Source organism: Erythrolamprus reginae, chromosome 1, assembly GCF_031021105.1.
Source record: "Erythrolamprus reginae isolate rEryReg1 chromosome 1, rEryReg1.hap1, whole genome shotgun sequence".
Lineage (NCBI taxonomy): Eukaryota > Metazoa > Chordata > Lepidosauria > Squamata > Dipsadidae > Erythrolamprus > Erythrolamprus reginae.
In genome coordinates this window covers 264,754,895-264,775,809 of record NC_091950.1, presented here as the reverse complement: position 1 = coordinate 264,775,809, position 20,915 = coordinate 264,754,895, and the positions used below count along the sequence as shown (strand labels likewise).

Below are 20,915 nucleotides of genomic sequence, written 5' to 3'. Positions count from 1 at the left end.
CTTAGACTCTCACCTCATGCTCACAATGGAGGTGGCAGCTAGGGCCAAAAGGACCTTTGTTCAATTACATCTGGTACATCAATGAGCTTGTCACTGGATCAGAGAAGTTTCAGACATTCTCTCATGCCTTTATCAATTCATGATTGATTTATTGTCAGCCCTCCCTGATAAACTGGGCAGGAAACATAACTAGATGAACTAATTCTACTTTGTTGTAAGGCTACATTAACAAAAGTTTTCAAGTCTGAAAATACAAACTTCCTGCTGACCTCTTTTAACTTCCTGATGCATTAAGGTGGGTTCATCCTACCTTTCTTTCTCTGACTATTAAGCCATTGGAGACTATCACCTCTCTTTTATGATAATTCTCCAACACCATCCAAAATCTTTTAATTTTGCTTTATTATAAGCTGTCCAGATTAGTCATGCAATCAGGTGGAATCAAAATTGGAATATTAAATTAAAACATTTTTTTATTGTGAGCTGTGTTTCCAATAGGCATGGTAAAGCGGTTGATCTAAGAGAATCTTATGCTGCCAGTTTAAACATTTACAATTACAAGCATTGTTTACCATTATAACATGACCAATATCTCTCTTTGTTTTAAACCTATTTAAACTATTTTCCTGAAATTGGCATCTCATGATTACCATCACAATAAATTTCATCTTACTATGCCCCAAAGCAAAATAATGATTCCTTCAAGAAAGGAAACATATCTTTAGAAACATTGGTTTCTATAAGCCTTAAGAAACTTCATCCACTCAGTGTTTCTCAGGTTTAATGTTTTTTTTTTTGAAAATTTAATGCCACTTTGGTGAAAAACAAAAACACTATAGAATTGTTTGAATATTATGTTTTACTTGCTACTGTGTTTCCCTGAAAATAAGACCCTGTCTTATATTTTTTGGACTCTGAAATAAGTTCTTGGCCTTATTGCCATGCATTCAAAATCCCGATTGGGCTTATTATCAGGAGATGTCTTATTTTGGGGGGGAATAGGGTATATATTGTTTAAGTGTCTTGCTCCTTTATTGATCCACACACTACTATTCGCCAAGCAGCCCAGACTGGAGCTTCAGATTGGATGGGATCTATGGACTCGTAATTGTTATCCATCTTTAATTTTCTTTTTTAAATGGAAAAGTGGAACAGAAGCAACATGTCAAGACAGATACCAAACGCTCAGCGTTGGAATTTATTAGATAAGATTTCAAGTGACTAAAAACAATGGAGGATTCTCACCTGAATATTGTCAAATTTTAATCCCGGCATGGTCACATTCTTCTTGTCTATGAAAATATTATTATATGGCTGGGTGGCTACTGAAATCAACACACTCCTAGTTGCGTCACTAGGGAGCCAGGCATCGTTTCTTCGGTCCACCTCACTCATGTTCAGCACAGAGGCAAAAGGGTCATCACCCCCTTGAAAAACAGCTTGAATCTGGGAAAATGACTTTGGAGACTGAGATATTTCTGGAGAAGATGCAGATTTCCCAGGTTCTGATCTTCCATATTTATGCTTAGCAGAGTCATGCAATTCTCCAACTGTTACCAGAGAAGACATTTGTTCGGGTACAGAGGTGCTTGCATTGGGGTTACTGACCGAAATAAAAGACGATGTAGTAAAGGAATCAAAAAAATCAGAAGCTAATGTGTTATTACTAATGGCTTCCCCGAAAAATTTGCTTAGGCTTGGGCTAGGCTGAACCACCTGTGGATGAATTTTCACTGGAGTCTCACTGACAGCACCAAGGCTAGGTGACTTCACCATCTGAGGCTCAAAGCCATCGTGTAGAAACTGTTGCTGACCATTGGTTTGATTTCCCTGGCTAAAGATAGTACAGATAGGAATAGATTCTGAGTCAATTGGTGATTTAGCGACAACCGGGGTAGAAGCAATTTCCTCTGGTTTGTTTTCATCAACAATGTTTGAACGAGACTTTAAAAGTTTGTCACAATCTGTCTCCAGTTTGTTTTCTGACATCTGAATCAGATTTTCATTTAAAGAGGACTGATAGTCAATTCTTGAATCAGAAATACTTTTGGAAGTAGCTTCAAGTTTTGTGTCATTCTCATTTCTAGACATGACTTCATGTCTCCCTAAAAGCTGCTCTCCTTCTATTGCTTCGGTCTCGTTTGCTTCAATTTGTTTGACTATTTCCTGCAGGCAGCCAAGATCGCCTGTATCATCTTCACTATTATTTGGAGAATCAGATATCACAACGCTCTCCATCATGTGCTCACTAAGTTTGTCTATAAAGTTACTGGAGTCTTCTGCAATGTTTTCGTTTTCTTCAGACGCAGATTCATCTCCTCCCAGATCAATGGTTTCTTCGTGGAACATAAGTTCATCAGAAGCCTGCTGTTGGATATCACAAATGTCAGCCATTGTGTTTGAACTTCTTACTCCAGTATCTTCAATATTGCTTTCTTGTTTTTCCATAGTTCTTCTACATAAAAAAGAAATTGCTATTGATCAGTACATATATGACGATTTATGCATAAAGTAACAATATACACAGCCACTGCAATAACTAAGAACACTGTTCAAATTATGAAACACTTGTTAACCCCCTTCCCCCTTTCTTTTTCCTAAACATCAAAGTAATGATTCTCATGGTTGAAATACTGGATATCTTAACAATGAGCTCTTGACCGAGCCAAAATATAGAATAGATCCAGCTGGCGAAAGTGGAAGTATTGCCTGCAAAGCCCTTCACCTTATCTATATTCTACTTGGTTGGCTTGCAATGTCACAAATTCAGACTTGGACAACACAATCTCTACCTTCAATGCATAGACTGAATATCTTTCCTGCAAGAAGAGTCAATTGAAATGTTCCCTAGTGGAATTCCCATCTGTCTCTGTATTCAGAAAAAGGGGAAGAGAGATTGTCAGTGGCCCAATTCAGATGCAGATGGACAAAATAGCATTACAACTCTGAGTGAAGAGGAATAGAAGAAGAAATGAGAACTTCAAGTAGACAAGAAGGGAAATCCTGCATGTGAAGGTTTGGACAGCAAAAACTAATTTGAACAGAGTTAAGAAGACAAATCTCAGAAGACTAAATCTGTCACTTAGGCAGCATATGAGGACCTCGATTATTTATTTGTTGCCCTCTGCCCAACTCTTTTGTAGATTCAGCAGGTGAAACAACAATCAGATAAGAACCGGGGAGAACAAAAAGCCATTTAACTTGAAATATACCGTAAATACAATAGATCTAGGCAGAATAAAAAAATTAAATGACAATTCTAATTAACAGCTGAATTTAAGATGGACCACGTTAAAAACATAAACTCTGTTTCTATCCATCACACTGTTCCATTTCAGGGTAGGCAATGGTTTGCAGTGTACAATAAAGGAGTAAGAACAATAGGAAAAAGAAATTAAATAGAATAAAATAATAGAATACAATAGAATACAATAGAATAGCAGAGTTGGAAGAGACCTTGGAAGTGTTCTAATCCAACCCCCTGCTTAGGCAGGAAACCTTACACCACTTCAGACAAACGGTTATCCAATATCTTCTTAAAAACTTCCAGTTTTGGAGCATTCACAACTTCTACAGGCAAGTTGCTCCACTGATTAATTATTCTAACTGTCAGGAAATTTCTTCTTAATGCTAAGTTGCTTCTCTCCTTGATTAATTTCCACCCATTGCTTCTTGTTCTACCCTCAGGTAGATGCACATGATACACACACACATACACCCCTAGAGTGAGAGAAATACAGATAGATAAAACCAGGAGTGAAATGCTCCCACTTAGCTTCTGCCTGCTGGTTGTCGGAGAGCAGTCACGAAGGGAGCGTGAGGCTCGGCCCACCCTAGACGCCACCATTTGAGTTCTTCTACCCTCTGTGCATGCACAGAACACTTTGCGCATGTGCAGAGGGTAAAAGAACCCAAATGGTGGAGTTTGGGCAGGTGGGCGGAGCCTTGCGCTCCCTTCACAACTGGCTCTCTGATGACTAATGGGCACGAGCAAATCGGGAGCATTTCACCCCTGGATAAAACCAAACCTAATTTATAACAACCTCATTCATATTCTTTTGAAGTTTTCATGTCATAGTTGTCAACAAAGATGTCCATGGATATTGACTTTTGTCATCCATCATGGTTTTGGCAAACTAAGATGTTGACATTATGGTTTTTAAAAACACAAGAATTAAACTGTCAGGACCACATGTAGAATACGCTACTAACTATGAGAAAAGTGCCAATCACTTTTGGACCATTTTCACAGTGCATCATAAACAAAATGATCATCACCAGGTGGTCCATATTGACTTGTTATTGTCCATTGCATCATGGATAGAAAGTCAGTAGAGGTCATCACATAAAACTTTATTGAAACAAAAAAGGTCAACTTTTTTGAACCACGTCAATACCCTTAATTTTACCTGTGTCACATTCAGTATACTCTACTATTTGGAACATTGGTCCAGATTATCTGAGGAATTCTCTCACCCCAATGGAATTGACCTATTCCAGCCATAAGAACAGAAGAGACATAATATAGACTTCATTGATCAAAGAATTCAGTCTGGCAGAATCCAAATGAAGAGCCTTTTCTATTCCTCTCTCTGGAACAAGTTGAAATTTGCACTCATCCTTTTGGCCTTCCAAAAGAGCTTGAAAACCTGGCTCTACCAATTGTCTTGGAGACTCAATGGGAGGGGTGTCGCATTGGAGATGGTTAATGGATTGAGATAAGATTCCATGTCCACCCCATGTCCATCTTGCTCCCTTCTTTGTCTTCCTTGTTCATTTTAAGTAAATTTTAACATTAATATTTATTGTCTGTAGAGATTCTCAGTCATTCAGGTCATAGTTGTCCCAAAGTTGATTTTTCAAGAGGCAACTGGACTTTCTTGACCTTTCGCTTCTTATCCAATAAGTTTCTTGGATGAGAAGCGAAACATCTTCAAAGAAAAACAAGTCCAGTTGCCCCTTGAAAAAGCACCTTTGGGTCAATTAATATTTATTATTTTAATATTTAATGTTTTATCTTGTTTTACTTGTAAACCATCTAAAGTCTGTTGGTGAGATAGGTGGCAAATACACTTAATTAAAAACAAATAAAATGTTGACAAGTTTGCCACAAACGCAACTGAAAATTAATACTATCTCAAGCATATTTTTGTTTTTCAATGCAAATTAAGGACTCTACCATAGTTCAGAGACTGTCTTGCAAGCCAACATCCCACCAACTACTGGTATGATATATATGCGGTGTGCTGACTCACGCTTAGGATATATGTTAAAAGCAGCTATCAAAATGCACGCAGGAACAATTAATTCATTTTAACAAGATACATCTTTATGATGAAATAGGAAACAGAGTGCTTCTGCAGACTACCAGAGAACAAAATTAGGAACCCCCATTATATCTGTCCTTTGCCCCATTTTCATTTTTTAAAAGAATGAATATACATACCTTTTATATTTGCTCTGGCAAAGTATCAGTTTCCTTAGGCATACCACTTTAACTTCAAAGTCTTAGGGATCCATCTGTAAAATGGAACATTTATTATTTTTCTAAGGGTAATTATCAAGAGGCAAAGAAATCAAATGAATCATGGAAGATTTGCCTATGAATCATGAAGAGATTGTCTATGATTGACACACAGTTTTATAGATAATGTGAACACAATTAATATTAAGACACATTCATTTTGAAGCAGTCCTTTTATCCCAGTACTCCTATCCACTTTTTGAACCTATTTCCTTAGAGACGAGGGGGAAATTCTGCTTCGCAGCTGAAGAAACTTGCATTTCTCACGACCGATTTCCTACCCGTGTAACTTCAGAAAACACCATCATCCACCAAATAACTGAACAATTCTGCACTTAGCAGGAAAAAGGATACGGTGTTGTGTTTTTTTTTTTTTTTTACAATGTCTGGATTTTATCTATCGGTTTGTACTACGTTTGCATAAGCAGCTCCATTCAAACGTAACAACGACCCAGGTTCCACTTGAAAAGTGGATGGGATAATAGCCCATGTCATCGTGTCATCCGCTGTTGGTGGATAAACCACCTTATATAAGCCACCTTAAGTAACCGAAAGGATAAGGGGAAAAAAAAAAGCAACCGAGGACGTTATTCCCTCACCTATCCTGCGCTCTTACTTCCAATGACAGCGGCAACGATGTCCCATCTAAACTACGGCAGGAAAACCGAATGTGTAAACCTCTTCACCTAGTGCGCCTGCGCACCCAACTTCTCTTCCTTATCGACCCAGTTTCCTTTCCCCGGAAGTGAAAGAAGTACGGAGGCCGAAGTGGGCCCAAGCCGTTTTGTTGTAAATTCGCCTTCTTATTCTTAAATTGGGGGGAGGAGTGGGGAGCTGAAACGCGGCGGCGGGGTTTCCCATCGCGGTAGTGTTTGTGCCGGGGCTGTGGGTGGTGGAGGAGGGTGACGGTAGCTGACGTTGCTTGCAGCCATGGAAGATGATGCTCCCGTAATTTATGGGCTGGAATTTCAGGTAAATCAGGATTTTTTAATGGAAAAGGGAATTTTTCACCATGATTGGAATTGGACTGGGAATAGGCATGCACTTTCAATTATGGATACCTATAGGATGGTTTCGGTGCAAGGTTTCTTTCAACGCAACCAATTATACAGAGTTGCTGTTCTGGAAGAAATTAGTGCAAAGAATGCTTTGCAAGTTGCCTAAAGGAAAAGTATCTTGTAGATATGATCAATATGTAATAAATAAGTCAATTTACAAAAAGCAAGTAAACTATCAGCTGTGAATGTAATGAAATCTATGGATTCGCTAATATGCTAAAGCTGTGAAACATATTTCATTAAAGAATAGATATCCAATATTTCTTTCTATGTAGAGGTATTCTAAATGAAAGAACTTGTATTATAAATCAAAAGTGCCCTGTTACTTTTAAACAAGTTTTGTTATTCATGAATTACATAAACTTTTCATGAAGTTGGGATAGATTTCTGTACACTTTTCTGCAGCTCCTTCTCTAATATGACCTGTGAAAGAAACTGGGATACTTTTTAGCGTTTTGTACTTTTGGAATAATTAGTGTATATTATTGAGTCAGGATTTATGATTTATAGCTTGAGATAGTCTGGAAAGGTAAGCAAAAATATTTCAGAGAATGATGTAAAGCCACCAAAAATAACTGAAAATTATCTAGAGAAGATGCCTGTGAAAAGAAGATTTTTAGCTGCAAAAAAGTGTGCAATGAAATAAGCCTACTGATAACTAATTGCCACCAAAGACAAGTAATTCCATAGTTTATATTTAAATTTGTACATGAAAGAATGAAGGTTTTGCCATTTAATCATTTGCGTGCCAAAGGATTCTCATTCTTTAAAAATTCAACCCTTGTATTTATTCAACATTACATAGTATTCTTTAATTCCAATGGGAATAATATTTAATGCTTCTGTTAATAGAATCTTTTAAATACAATAACATCTTGATTTAGTGGACTGCCACTTAGAGAACCCTAATTCACAGTTCAACCCTGATCTACAAATGAAATTCAATGGTGAAAAAGTCTATACAGTATTTAGGGAAGAGAAACAAAATTCACAGGTACAGTATATGTGGTACCTTTCTCAACAGTAGTAACTGTGAGAGGGATCTTGGACTCCTAGTGGACAACCATTTAAATATCAGCCAGCAGTGTGCAGCAGCTCCAAAAAAGCCAACACTTTTCTAGGCTGTATTAATAGAGGGATAGAATCAAGATCACATGAAGTGTTAATACCATTTTACAATGCCTTGGTAAGGCCACACTTGGAATACTGTATTCAGTTTTGGTCGCCATGATGTAAAAAGGATGTTGGGACTCTAGAAAGAGTGCACAGAAGAACAACAGATTAGGGAACCGGAGGCTAAAACATATGAAGAACGGTTGCAGAAACTGGGTATATCTAGTTTAATGAAAAGAAGGACTAGGAGAAACATGATAGCAGTGTTCTATTATCACACCGGTTGTGACAAAGAAAAGGAAGTCAAACTATTCTCCAAAGCACAAAGGTAGAATCAGAAGTAATGGGTGGAAACTAAACAAGGAGGGAAGCAACTTAGAACTAAGGAGAAATTTCCTGACAGTTAGAAAAATTAATGGAACAACTTGCCTCCAGAAGTTGTGAGTGTCCAACACTGGACACTTTTAAAATGTTGGATAACCATTTGAAGTGGTGTAAGGTTTCCTGGCTAAGCAGGGGGTTGGACTAGAAGACCTCCACGGTCCTTTCCAACTCTGTTGTTATTATTGTTATTGCTATTATTATTAAATATTTTTTCTACTAGTGGACCTTGTACATAATGGATAAAATTTCCATTGAGATATCCCACCAAAGTCCCAAAGTGCAAGACCGTTCCATCTGAAATAGTGCAGACTAGGCTCTTACCTGTGCCTTAATGCACTTAAACTGATATCACCCTGGTCTTGGGTGGAATTCCAAAGATTACATAAGAGAGTTCTAAAATATTGTACAGAAGTGTCTGTTAGCAAACTTTTCATTTGTGAGATCTACACCAGAACTTCACCTTTTGTTGCTGGCTTTCACTTTAGCTTCTTAAAATAAAGTAAAAATAAAGAGAGAACTTGATAAGGACACGTTTCAGGATCCTTGATAAGGACAGACAATTAGATCTTCAGAGTTTTGTTTTGCTTTACGTACCCAATTTTCTTTCATAGAAAAAACTGGCTAAACAATTCTGTCGTGGTACTTGAAATTTTTTCACACTTTATTACCATGATAAATAAATATTTGTACAATATTTTGGAGGAACTTTGGTTTCATTGAGATTAAACATGTTACAGAATTCAGTATATTTCTGTCCTGGTTAAAGTACAGTTTGGATATTGGCAGTCCTCAATTTACAACACTAATTGTGGATTTCTTTATTAAGTGATGTGGTTGTAAAAGGAGCTTGTGTGAGAGGCGTCAGTTGGAAAGAAATTCCAAAGACTGGTCATAACCACTATTCAATGCCATTGTAACTTCAAATGATTGCTGGACGAATCACTGCCGACAGTCTATGTAATGTAGGCCTGTAACTCCAAAGTATCAAATCCTGAAACTCAAAGTTACCTGCTAGGGCAGAGCAAACCCTTTTGAAGAAGTGATTCTTGGAGCCCATTACAGGTAGTCCTCGACTTACAGCAGTTCATTTAGTGATTGTTCAAAGTTACAATGGCATTGAAAAAAGTGACTTACGAGTGTTGTTCAGAGTTATGACCTTTACAGCATCCCCACCGTATTGTAATAAAAATTCACTTGCTTAGCAACTGGTTCATATTTATGACCATTGCAGTGTCCCAAGGTCATGTGATCACTTTTTGCAACCTTCTGACAAAGTCAATGGGGTTGCCAGATTCACTTAACAACCATGACAGGAAATTCTGGGCTCCATTGTGGTCGAAAGTCAAGGACTACCTGTATCGTATTTGAGTATTTCAGGCAGTTATCTCTTTTGATGTTTTGGCCCCAGACAGTTCCGCGGTCTTTTCTTGGCCTTCTGAGTGTGCATATGCCTACCCAGAAAATGTTTATGCCAAGATTGCCCTTAAAGCACAGCAGTCCTGAGCATCTTCCTAAAGGAACTCATAATTGCTTCCACTTTGCTAATTTGTAAGCATATGGCTATGAAATTGCCTCTAGTTTTATCTGTCTTTGTAAGAACTTCGGTGGCTACATTCCAAAGCTGCCTTCTGTGAAAGAAGTCCCACTGAAATAAACTGATGCATTTTTAAAATAAATACAATTAAAGTTGGGTTTTTATTTAGAAATCAGTAGTGTCTGCATTTATCTTTGGTTTAAAGAAATAGGCTGACTTAGGAAACAAAAATGATTTCTTTACCTAAGTTTTAAATCTCTTCAGCATTGAATAGCTGTATTAATCACTCTGTTCTCAATTATAGTCTTCCTAACATTTAAATTAGCAACCACAACTTCAGGAAGTAACTTACATGTCTTATTATAACTCTTATAGCTATCCTCTTTGTTTTAAACAAAATACTTTACTTGTAGCAGTGTGCTAGTGATTCAAAGGTGCATTTATATTGTACTTCATGCCGAATGGTTTATAAATACTGCAGGTAAAGCAATTGAACTGGGTTGGAAATGGATGGATTTTATTTTTCCAGGCATACATTCTACTAGCTATATAAATTTCAATGGGAGTAAGATTAATTTGGATTGAATCCAATTCTGTACGTTCTTCGGTTTATGTTTTTTAAATATATATATATATATATACTGGTACAGCTGATTGTTTTCCTTGGTCAAAAAGTAACAATAACATTGCACTAGCATTAAATCTTCTCTTTAAATTGCCTTTTCTGCAAAATATTTAACTTCAAACATCTGTGTAATTACTCTCACTTTCATGCACATTTCCCATAAATGAAAGAAGAATACCTTCTGAAAATGCCTTTTATACTTTTTAGCCATACATCACTTTTTCATGTCAAAAGATAGAAAATAAACTCATTTGGAATTGTAATTCAAAATACAGATGTATAAAATATATTTCAAAGAGTGTCATAATGAATGATGTCATTTACTTTTCAAGACACTGGCATATGCTGGATATGACTCTATTTGTATTTTTCATAATTTTTTTAGGCACGAGCACTGACCCCACAAACTGCCGAAACAGATGCAATACGATTTCTTGTTGGGACTCAATCTCTTAAATATGATAATCAGGTAAACTTGCATAAAGCTTACATGAGTGTAAAAACAGAATTGCCTTAATTGAATAATACTTTTTTCTTCCCAAATTTTAAACAAAACCTTTATTTATAAAATTAACTGTTGTGTGTTTTGGGAGACCAAAAAACCCTGTTGTGGTCATTATTTATTAGATTGGTTAATGGTTAATACTTGGCTTAGAACAGAGGTCTTCACACTTGGCAACTTTGAGACTTGTGAACTTCAATTCCCAGAATTCTCCAGCCAGTATAGCTGACTGTAGAATTCTGGAAGTTGAAGTCCATAAGTCTTAAACTTGCTAAGTTTGGGGACCCCTGGCTTAGAATGAGATTTGCAACTAAGACTTGTCTACATAATTAACACGTAACTGGAAATAGAGAGAGAGAGACATTCAAGGACATGATTGGAACTTTAGTAGATGGTCGGAAGAGTAGTTAGAAATACCTTGGAGGAACAGTCTTATTAATTTGAATGAGTGGATTCCTTTAGAAAGTAGAATCTTTTGCCAGAACCTATAAAAGTCAGCTACTTTTATCAGGAGAGATATTCAGTCTCATATAATGTCTGAAACACGTTTTTCCAAACTGTTTTCGAAGGGTGTCTGGTCTTCATAGCATTATTTTTGGTCTACATACAATATTAAACTAGAGGCAAAAGGAAAAGCAAAATAGTTCATGGCTAGAATTGTTTAGGAATTATTATAAAACTCAGATAGGGAATGTTTGAGTATTTGTCCAAGTAATTTCATACGTACGTACGTACGTACGTACGTACGTACGTACGTACGTATGTATGTATTGTATGTATGTATGATATTTATTGTTGCAAAGTCTTGGAACCCATCCTCAAAGTAAAGTATTTCATACTAACAGAGAGTTTCTATATTAATATAGATACTATATTATGTCATATTGCTGTTGGATGTTAATGGGAAAATCAGGGATGAGGTGATGTGGTATGTAATAGCCTTATGTCTTAGAACAGTGGTCCCCAATCCCTAGGCCATCAAATTCTGCAAAACTCTGACATGCCTTATTTTCGGGGTACGTCTTATTTTTGGGGAAACAGGGTATGTTTGGTAAGTCAACAGATAGTTAAGCACCTCAGTTCCTAAAGTTATTCTGTGCTGTCAAAGGGTATTAAAATATTGCTGTGATTCAGACTTCCTGGTTGTATCTCGGCATTCAACCAATTTTTTCTCTTTTTCCTACTCCTGCTTCCCCTCTTATGTGTACCAGCATTAATAATTGAGGTGTAGGGCACTTTCCCTGGATGCTAATGAGCAGATAGGGTTAATGGCCTTCGGCGATGCTTGAAGCGATCGGCTATGGAGTCGGGTGATTAATCTATAAGAAGTGTCATGAGCCTCTATCATGACTGCTTATAATTTAACAGAGCTGATTCTCTCAGCCTAGGTCAGGCAACGGTGAATCTTTGTACATTTCATGGCAGATGGCGGCTTGACATCTAGGTTGCAATTCAGCTCTCAGACGAAGAGCTATTGTGGGTGGAATCCCTTGAAGGAATCTTAACTCATAGAGCTTTAGGTTGGGGAGGGGAGTGAATTTCAACTGCATTCAGCTCATTAATATTCAGCTTTCATAAGCAAGCTAGTAAAAATGGAGAGTGGAGGGGATAATCAAGGAGAATCCCACAGCATCTTCTGCTTTAATGCTGTTCGTAGAGTGCTTGTCAGAGAAATAAAACGTTTTGTGGGGTATTCTGCTATATAATAAAAGGGAGGCGGGGAAATTGTGAAAACTTGCACTCTTGTTTCCATCTATGGATTAGAATAATGCGGTTTACTTGTTTATTTTATGGCTTGAGATAGCTGATCTGGGGAGGGGGGGGGAGGAGAGCATGTTTGCAGTGTCTTACAATAGTGTGTTGTATTATTACAATATCTGCACCCTTTTGTTTTTTTGTTTTTAAAATCTGTTGTATTCTTACTCTAGAAGGAATGCAGTATTACAGATCTGCCAAGAAGAATTTTTATCATCTGGTCCAAAGCTGCTTTGTTTTTGGACTTTCAGGGCAACTGTGTCTTTTTTGTGAAGACTTTGTAAGAGTTAGTTGGACAGAGTTCTTTAGGAACTAGTTTGGGTGGCTGCCTTTAAAAAAGTTGTCATTCAACACAACCCTGTCTCTCCATTCCTCACTTTTCATCTAGACCTCACTACTTATCTTTCTACTGTAACAAGGATGGAGGAAAAGTCATTAGTCAAGGGTCAGAATGAAGGTGTGTTTCAGGAAATCTTTAAAATCTATGGGTTCGACTTCAGCTACCAAGTTGTATAAGGAATTAGGCCAAAAGAAAAGGATTTAGTAAATGTATTAATGTCTGATGCACTTTTTCTAGCGCTGGCCTGAGAGCAGACTAATAAGAATTCTTTTATTATCCTGCACTTCTGTAAGGATTTCAGAAAAGAAAACAAGTTTATGAATCATAGGTCATTAAATATTAAAATGCCTCTTTGAACAGGTGGATTTTTTTCTAAGTGCATCTGAACATGAAATGAGAAGGATATATGCTTTCTCTAAAACAGCCTTATCAGAGCTTTGGTGTCACTATAAAATTTTTCTAATGTATGTAATCTATTAAATCTCTAAAGCAGGGACCAGCATTCAGAAATTATTTCTGGCCTCAAGCTTATACATAGAGGAAGAGAATATAAACTGGTCCAGATGAAAAGTTCATGGATAAATTGTTCAAAATATATTGGTAAACTTTTTGGAGTAGCTAAGTAAAGGTTTAGCAATAGTAATAGCAGGAAGCCTTTAAAAAAATAATTCTAAAGATAAGCTGTGAAGCTGGAAATGTGCTTAGGGAGAAATGAGAATTTAATTTGCACTAAAAATTGTGCTCAACTACTGAATGAAAATCTCTAGGCTGAACACTTGTTGACTAGTTTATATGCTCAATATGTGTCCCAGCTTAAGGTGGACTAGATGTTAGAATGAAATAAATCTAATATCTGAATGAATGTGATAGACTACTGATCACAGTCTTCATCAAGCTAAGAAACAAACCCTGGGGAAGATATGGAGGAGAGAGGTGGGAACAAGGCAACACTAGATCAGAAACCTCAGACTAATAACTTTCGATATTGTTTCAATAATAAGTTACAATAGCCTTTGAAAGGGTGCTTTGTGGTTTGTAAAGTATTTCTATTGTCATAAAATGTAATGCTGCTTCTCCCCCCCCCCCCCAAAAAAAAAATCGCCTGATTTATTTATTTATTTATTTTATTTATTCGATTTTTATGCCGTCCTTATCCTTAGACTCAGGGCGGCTTACAACATGTTAGCAATAGCACTTTTTAATAGAGCCAGCATATTGCCCCCACAATCCGGGTCCTCATTTTACCCACCTTGGAAGGATGGAAGGCTGAGTCAACCTTGAGCTGGTGATGAGATTTGAACTGCTGACCTACAGATCTACAGTCAGTTTCAGTGGCCTGCAGTACAGCACCCTACCTGCTGCGCCACCCTGGCTGATTGTCATCTGGGTGCTTGGCAACTTGTTTGCACTTACAACCGATTGCCAGCAATCAACATTTGCAATTGTCTCTGCTGGCTACCCTAGAAATCAATGGGAAAGTCATCCAGGAAGGTTGCAAGTTGATGCTACCCACCAAGAGAGCTCTAAAGGCTGGCTGAAAGAACTTCCCAGTGAAGAGATCTGAATTCCTTTGATGGGGCAGAGAAATGCATCCCATTGAGGCATTCCCTCTGCACACAGTGGGGAGTGAGCTTTGGTGGGTTGGAGAAATGGGGCTCAGATCCTGAAGATCTTGAATTTCATTCCTTCACCCCATTGAAGCCCTTCCCTTCTGTGCATGGAGCTGACATCCTTCTGCAGGCAGCTCTTTCAGCCAGGCAAGAAGGAGGTAAAACCAGCAATTTCAGCCCCTAAGCATAGGTAATCTGTCAATCAAATTTTTACATGTGCTTTATCGGTTTTGAAAAAGCATTTGATAAAATAAGATGTAGCAAGCTATTACAAATCCTAAAGCAAGTAGGACTAGATGACAAAGACATCTGAATTATAAAGAATCGATATTGGCATCAAGTAGCAAATGTGAGACTAGGCCAAAAATACTCAGATGATGCAGAAATACGAAGAGGGCCTGTATTCTGCCTCCGTTGTTGTTTAATATCTACTCTCAGTCAATTTTCAGTGAAGTACTGGAAAAATTGATGCTGACCTCAAAGTAAACTGTTTTCAGATCAACAATTTTAGATATACTGATGATACAGTTCTGCTTGCCAGCAAGCCCGAAGACTTTCAGCTCCTCCTCTACAGAGTCTCAGAAATATGTGAAAAATATGGCTTGATACCTCAACAACCAAGATCATGGTCATCAGCAAACAACCCATGAAAAATTCAGAAGGAATATCACTAGAAAAAGTTGAAAGAATCCCATACTTTGGTTTTAATTTACATGGAAGCTGGGACATGTTCAATGAAGTAAAGACAAGTATAGAGAAAACTCAAAAAGCATTCTTCAAAATTTATTTATTTATTATTTATTAATTCTATTTCTGTGCCGCCCAATCCCAATGGGACTCCGAGAAGAATGAAAAAGGTCTTCTGCAGTCACAACATAAGCCTAAGATTGAAAATCAGGCTTGTCAGATATTTACATCTTTTCGATCCTGTTCTATGGAGTAGAGAGTTGGTCTCTGAAAGAAAACCACTTGAAGAAACTAGAAGCATTTGAAATATGGATTTACAGACAGCTGTTATGTATAAGATGGGTTAACAAAATCACAAATTAGGGAAAGCAAAGGGAAATCATCAAAGCCATTAAAAAGCTAAAGCTAGAATAATTTGGACATGTGATGTGACACCTAGAAAAATATGGCATCCTTCACTTTAGCGAAGTGCTACGGGATTCTGAGGCCGGCGAGGGTGCACCTCACACGTTGAATGCCCCGACATGAGATTTTGCTTCTGCAGATGTGCAAATTGCCAAAATCAAGTGTCTTCATGCAAGATTTTGCTTCATGCACATGCACAGAAGTGAAATCTTGCACAGGAGCATGCACACATGAATCGGATGCAAATGTGGCCGGCCCAGCCCCCGGAACCCATTAAAAAATCCTAACAGATCGCCAATCCCATTCGCACCGGGTGGAGGCCGTCACAGCTTCACTTAATCCTCAAAGGAAAGATTGAAGGCCAATGAGGTCCAGGCAGAAGAAGAACATCATGGCTTAAAAACCTAAGGGATTGGTTTGGACAAAACTCAGCAGCACTTTTTTTCATGCGTCTGTTGACAAAAATAAGATTGCCAACATGATCGCCAACATCCGATGATGGATATGGCACAGGAAGAAGTAGAAGAGCAGAGCTTTCTCCTTTCTCTGAAGTCAACATGGACCTTAATCTCTGGGATCATTTCCAATTAAATGGTAGGCATATTTTGAGAGCAAAATAAATAAAATATTTCCACGTGAAATAAATGTTGAAAATATTACTCATAGCAGCAATCTGATCAGAACGCTCTCATAAGAAATTAGATAGCTGGCTTTCATCCTAAAGAATGTTGCTGCTGGGCCAAAGAGGGAAGCTTGTCAAATACCCCTTTTTAATTTTTTTTTCATTTCTCCTCACTTAATGGGTGCAGATAATAAAAAATAATAATTATGGTTTATGGCACAATCAGCCAGATGTTTAGACTGGATTTGGCATTTTTATCCACCTATCGAGTCCTACCCCAGGACCCGGGATAGGCAGATGTTGATATTATATGTGACAATATGTTTAATAACATTGAACAACAACATCTGCCTAAACCCAGGTCCTTGGGAAAGGACTCTAGATGGACAAAACAGTCCAATCTATCTAAACATCTGGCTGACTATGCAACCAACAAAAAGTCCTCTGGAATGTATGACACACTATATTTAATAACGCTTGTCCTTAGGGTCTGATGTAGTTCTGAATCATCTTGCCAGGGGGAGGAAAGCAGCTGTGTCTGACTTTGAGGGACCCGAGATAGGGCAGAAGGCACTTCTAGTTTATGTGCTGAATGACCCTCTTTATACGGTTAGTAGGGGCACATAATACATGTTGGTAGAGCAAATTGAATTTTGATTTGTAGCTCACCTTTAGGGAATCAATTTCACTGCCAAGGAGACTGCTTTATAATTTCAACATGAGGCTTCTTGTTTTCTAAAGGAGACTGTGAGAACTAACAGACGAAGCAGCCAGCTTGGTAAAGTCTGCTGTGCTGTGTTGTTTTAGCAGAGAAGTTGTTGAAGCTGTGCTTCTTTTGGTAACCATTGACATTTTTGATTTTACAGGCATGCTGCTTAGACATTGAGCAACAGTTTTGGGAGAATATCTGTCTCTCGATACTGGTTCTGACTTCTAGCTTGCTTCTGTCCTAAATTTCCTCCCTTATTATGTGCATGAGTTGGAGAAGGAAATGAAATAAGGGTTTTGTCTCAGGATAGTAAATTATAGAAACAAATCTCCAGTAGCTTAGATATTTCAAGACTAGAGAAAATATTTTTTCTTTCTACATTTTTTTCTAAGCTAGTACTTGTGTATCTAAAACAAACTGTAATAGGCTATGCAATGTTTTCTGTAATATAATAGGTGGACTAATAAAAAGAAATTAAATGTGCTTGCTTTGTTTTTAGAGAGCTTTGTATTGTTGGTTGTTATTAATAAAATAAAATTTGACAGATCCCCTAAATTGCAAAAGTCAGAAGAGTCCAAGGGCTACCATATTGAATTCCAACATCATATTCTGAAATTCCTCATCCGAGAAGAAGTGAGCTACCTTAAAGTTGTTAAATGGCTCAGATGGATGCCAGAGTAGATGGTATCAAAGTCACAGTGAAGCCAACAATCTGTTTCTAAATGTACATCATTCAAAGATGCATTAAAACACTCTCCGGAAGCTAACTTGAAAAGGATCTAGAGAAAGCCATATAAGGCGCAGTTGGGATGTTTCCCCCAAATCCAGCACAAAATCCAGAATGAAATATTAAGAGTCTGGTGGGTAGCGTCTAACCAGAATAGTGAAATAAAGGAGCGGAATTTCTTGCACAAACAGTTACAAATAGGTTATATCTTCCTGCACATCTAAGCGTGATTGGTTTTGACTACTTAAAAAGTTGATCTTGATGCTTTGTAAATACAGTGCGAATTAAAAATGGCTTGCTTGGTATGATTACCATCATAACATTTAGTAGACCAGTTGCCCTTTCAACTGCTGGTGAATTACAGTGAATTCAGAAATACACTGAATTACTGATCCAGTACTGTACAGGAGAGTTACTTTAAACTTCTCTTCAATAGTATCAGGAAAGCCTCAGTTTCCTCTCCCGTGATGTGACTAGCTCCTCTTAGTTTGAATCACCCAGTCCATTTCATTACAACTTGCTCTCTTGACCATCAGGGAGCTTAAGTTTATGCTTAGTAGGTGTTGTGATTCAGCCTGAGGCTCCTCAGGGACCGGCTGGATTTCTGCCGGATCCATGCCCAGAGGAGGAGGACAGTGAACAGGAGGGGGAGGACCAGGCAGATGGGGGAGAGGAACGTCAGGAAGAGGAGGAGGGAGAGCAGCCTGAGACCCCCGGGTGGGAGGCTCTCCCCAGCTAGTAGCCTGGATTCATTGGATGAAGACGCACAGGCTATAATAGACATGAGGCAGCGACGAGCAGCTCAAAGACGGGGCCAATTAGAAAGGTATTTCCATCCCTGAATTGGCAACAGCTGGGTTTGGGTGTGGTTCTCCTCAGCAGGGTTGAAAAGGCAGGCCCGCCCTTACAGTCTTGTGGAGAGTTATCAATTGGGAGTCCTGTGACCTTGCTTCGATCCTCGGTGTCTCTGATCTTGGCTTGTGGCCTAGAAGCCTGGAAGACTTGGGGGAGGCGTGGGTTTTATTATCTCCAGCGTTGTTTTTGCCAGCAAGAATCCTGTTTTTTTGCCTGGCCTTCGTGAAACCTCTGTGAAGCTTCATAGTGTTCCTCTCTGTAAGAACAGTTTTTGTTACCTGTGTTTGCTTTGAATTATATAAACTGCCTTTGCTTTTTCCCAGTGTGTCTGGCTACTCTTTTTGGTTGGTGTTGGCGTCTGGGGGGACCCAGACAGAACAGTAGGGGGAGGGGGGGGGGTTCGTAATATTTCCAACTGTGTGAAACATTTGCAGGTTCCAGGAGCCAGTCAAGATTATTTTCATATCCCAATGGTGAAACGGGTACTTCTTACCAGGAAGTGCTAAGATAAGACCCTTATCTTTCTAGGAAGCATCAAGTTTAGAGCTGCTTCCATAAGAAAAGAGACAAGGCAGCAAGATGGTAAACACATTTTGAGCTATCTGAGAAAGGGGTCAACTCTTTCTCTCCTGGTTCCTCTCTGTGATTTGAATTACGATCATCTTTTCCTAATGACTATCTTCCATGATAAAAGACTAGAAGTGGATTGTGGAAAATATGTGTTGCTTGCATCAAGTTATCTTGAACATTTGAATGGCTAATGTTCATGTTTTAAACGGCGTAGAAATAAAGGATTAGTAGAAATATTTCATATTCATATTTGTTATAGATGTTTTATTGTTTTATCTATTTATCATGAAGTTGAAAATACTAATGTTCATAATATAGTGGTGTCAGTCCAGGAAATTACATTGTTTTAATGAAACTTTTTCTTAATTAAATAAAACCCATGCTGTGTTTCTCTGTCTTGAAAATATATTTACATTGATATAAATGTTTATTGTTCTTGTTTTCAATTTACAGATTCACATCATTGATTTTGATGATGAAAATAATATTATAAACAAAAATGTTCTTCTGCACCAAGTTGGTGAAATTTGGCACATAAGTGCCAGTCCAGCAGATAAAGGTGTATTTGCAACCTGCTATAATAAAAGTAAGTATACTTTTCTTGCTGTTATTATTTCCACAATAAATTGGTAGCTGGTTATTTGGCTACATATGTACAATTTCTAACTGTCCCTATTTATATAAATTCTACTTACATTTGAAATTAAACCATCCTGTTAAAGCATATATTTGAGTGGGGAAAATTAGAAGTTCCAATAATTGTAGAAACATAAAACTTGGGAGTGAAATATATTCATAATTTAGAATAGAATAACAGAGTTGGAAGAGACCTTGGAGGACTTCAAGTCCACCCCGTTAGGTAGAAAACCTTATACCATTTCAGACAAATGTCTGTCCAATCTCTTCTTAAAAACTTCCAGTGTTGGAGCATTCACAACTTCTGGAGGTAAGTATGTTGCACTGATTAAACTGTCAGGAAATTTTTCCTTAATTCTAGATTGCTTCACTCTTTGATTAGTTTCCATCCATTGCTTCGTGTCCTGCCCTCGGGTGCTTTAGAGCAGTGATTTTCAATCTTTCTTGAGCCGCGGCACATTTTTTACATTTACAAAATCCTGGGGCACACCACCAACCAAAATGACACAAAATGACACTCTAAGACACTATCCTCTCTTTTTCCATCCCTATCTCCTCCCCCCTTATGTGTGTGTGTATACACTCTTGAACCATTTCCAAAACCAAGTGAGGGCTGGGATTTTTCTCTCTCTTATTCTTAGGGTGCCTTCATGGCATCGGACCAGAATAACTCCAGGACCGCCTTCTGCCGCACGAATCCCAGCGACCGGTTAGGTCCCACAGAGTTGGCCTTCTCCGGGTCCCGTCGACTAAACAATGTCGTTTGGCGGGACCCAGGAGAAGGGCCTTCTCTGTGGCGGCCCCGACCCTCTGGAACCGGCTCCCCACTGAGATTAGAACTGCCCCCACCCTCCTTGCCTTTCGTAAAGTTCTTAAGACCCATCTCTGGAATGTTTGAGTGTGTGTTTGCTCTTAATAATGGGTTTTTTAGTGTTTTTTAAATTATTAGATTTGTTTTTACATTGTTCTTGTTATTGTTGTGAGCCGCCCCGAGTCTACGGAGAGGGGCAGCATACAAATCTAATAACTAACTAACTAACTAACTAACTAACTAACTAACTAACTAACTAACTAACTAACTAACTAACTAACTAACTAACTAACCAACCAACCAACCAACCAACCAACCAACCAACCAACCAACCAACCAACCAACCAACCAAATAAATAAATAAATAAATCATATGCTTTAAATCAAGAGTCACTTCTCTCTCTCTTTTGTTTCTCTCTCTTTCCTCTCATTCTCTGCCTCAATCATT

The 20,915-nt window shown here is 38.1% G+C and overlaps 2 protein-coding genes across 5 annotated transcripts in view; one reads left to right on the top strand and one right to left on the bottom strand.

Moving 5' to 3' along the window:
• Positions 1 to 6,265, bottom strand: part of TRAPPC12 (trafficking protein particle complex subunit 12) — an 89,252-nt gene extending 82,987 nt beyond the window's left edge. The window contains exons 1-3 of one of the 2 annotated variants that reach the window (XM_070732935.1): positions 6,124 to 6,265; positions 5,447 to 5,520; positions 1,246 to 2,455 (exon numbers count right to left, since the gene is read on the bottom strand). In XM_070732935.1, coding sequence (XP_070589036.1) covers positions 1,246 to 2,448 — 1,203 coding nt within the window. In that variant the 5' untranslated portion in view covers positions 2,449 to 2,455; positions 5,447 to 5,520; positions 6,124 to 6,265. The remainder of the gene's footprint in view (positions 1 to 1,245; positions 2,456 to 5,446; positions 5,521 to 6,123) is intronic. The other variant, XM_070732936.1, reaches the window with a different exon arrangement.
• EIPR1 (EARP complex and GARP complex interacting protein 1) overlaps positions 6,240 to 20,915 on the top strand; it is an 83,419-nt gene continuing 68,743 nt past the window's right edge. Inside the window, exons 1-3 of one of the 3 annotated variants that reach the window (XM_070732939.1) lie at positions 6,240 to 6,313; positions 10,624 to 10,707; positions 19,474 to 19,606. Coding sequence is in view for 1 of the 3 variants with exons in the window: in XM_070732937.1 (XP_070589038.1) it covers positions 6,455 to 6,496; positions 10,624 to 10,707; positions 19,474 to 19,606 (259 nt within the window). In the remaining 2 variants the exon portion in view is untranslated. Of the gene's footprint in view, positions 6,497 to 10,623; positions 10,708 to 19,473; positions 19,607 to 20,915 lie in introns of all 3 variants that reach the window. The other 2 variants (XM_070732937.1, XM_070732938.1) reach the window with 2 other exon arrangements.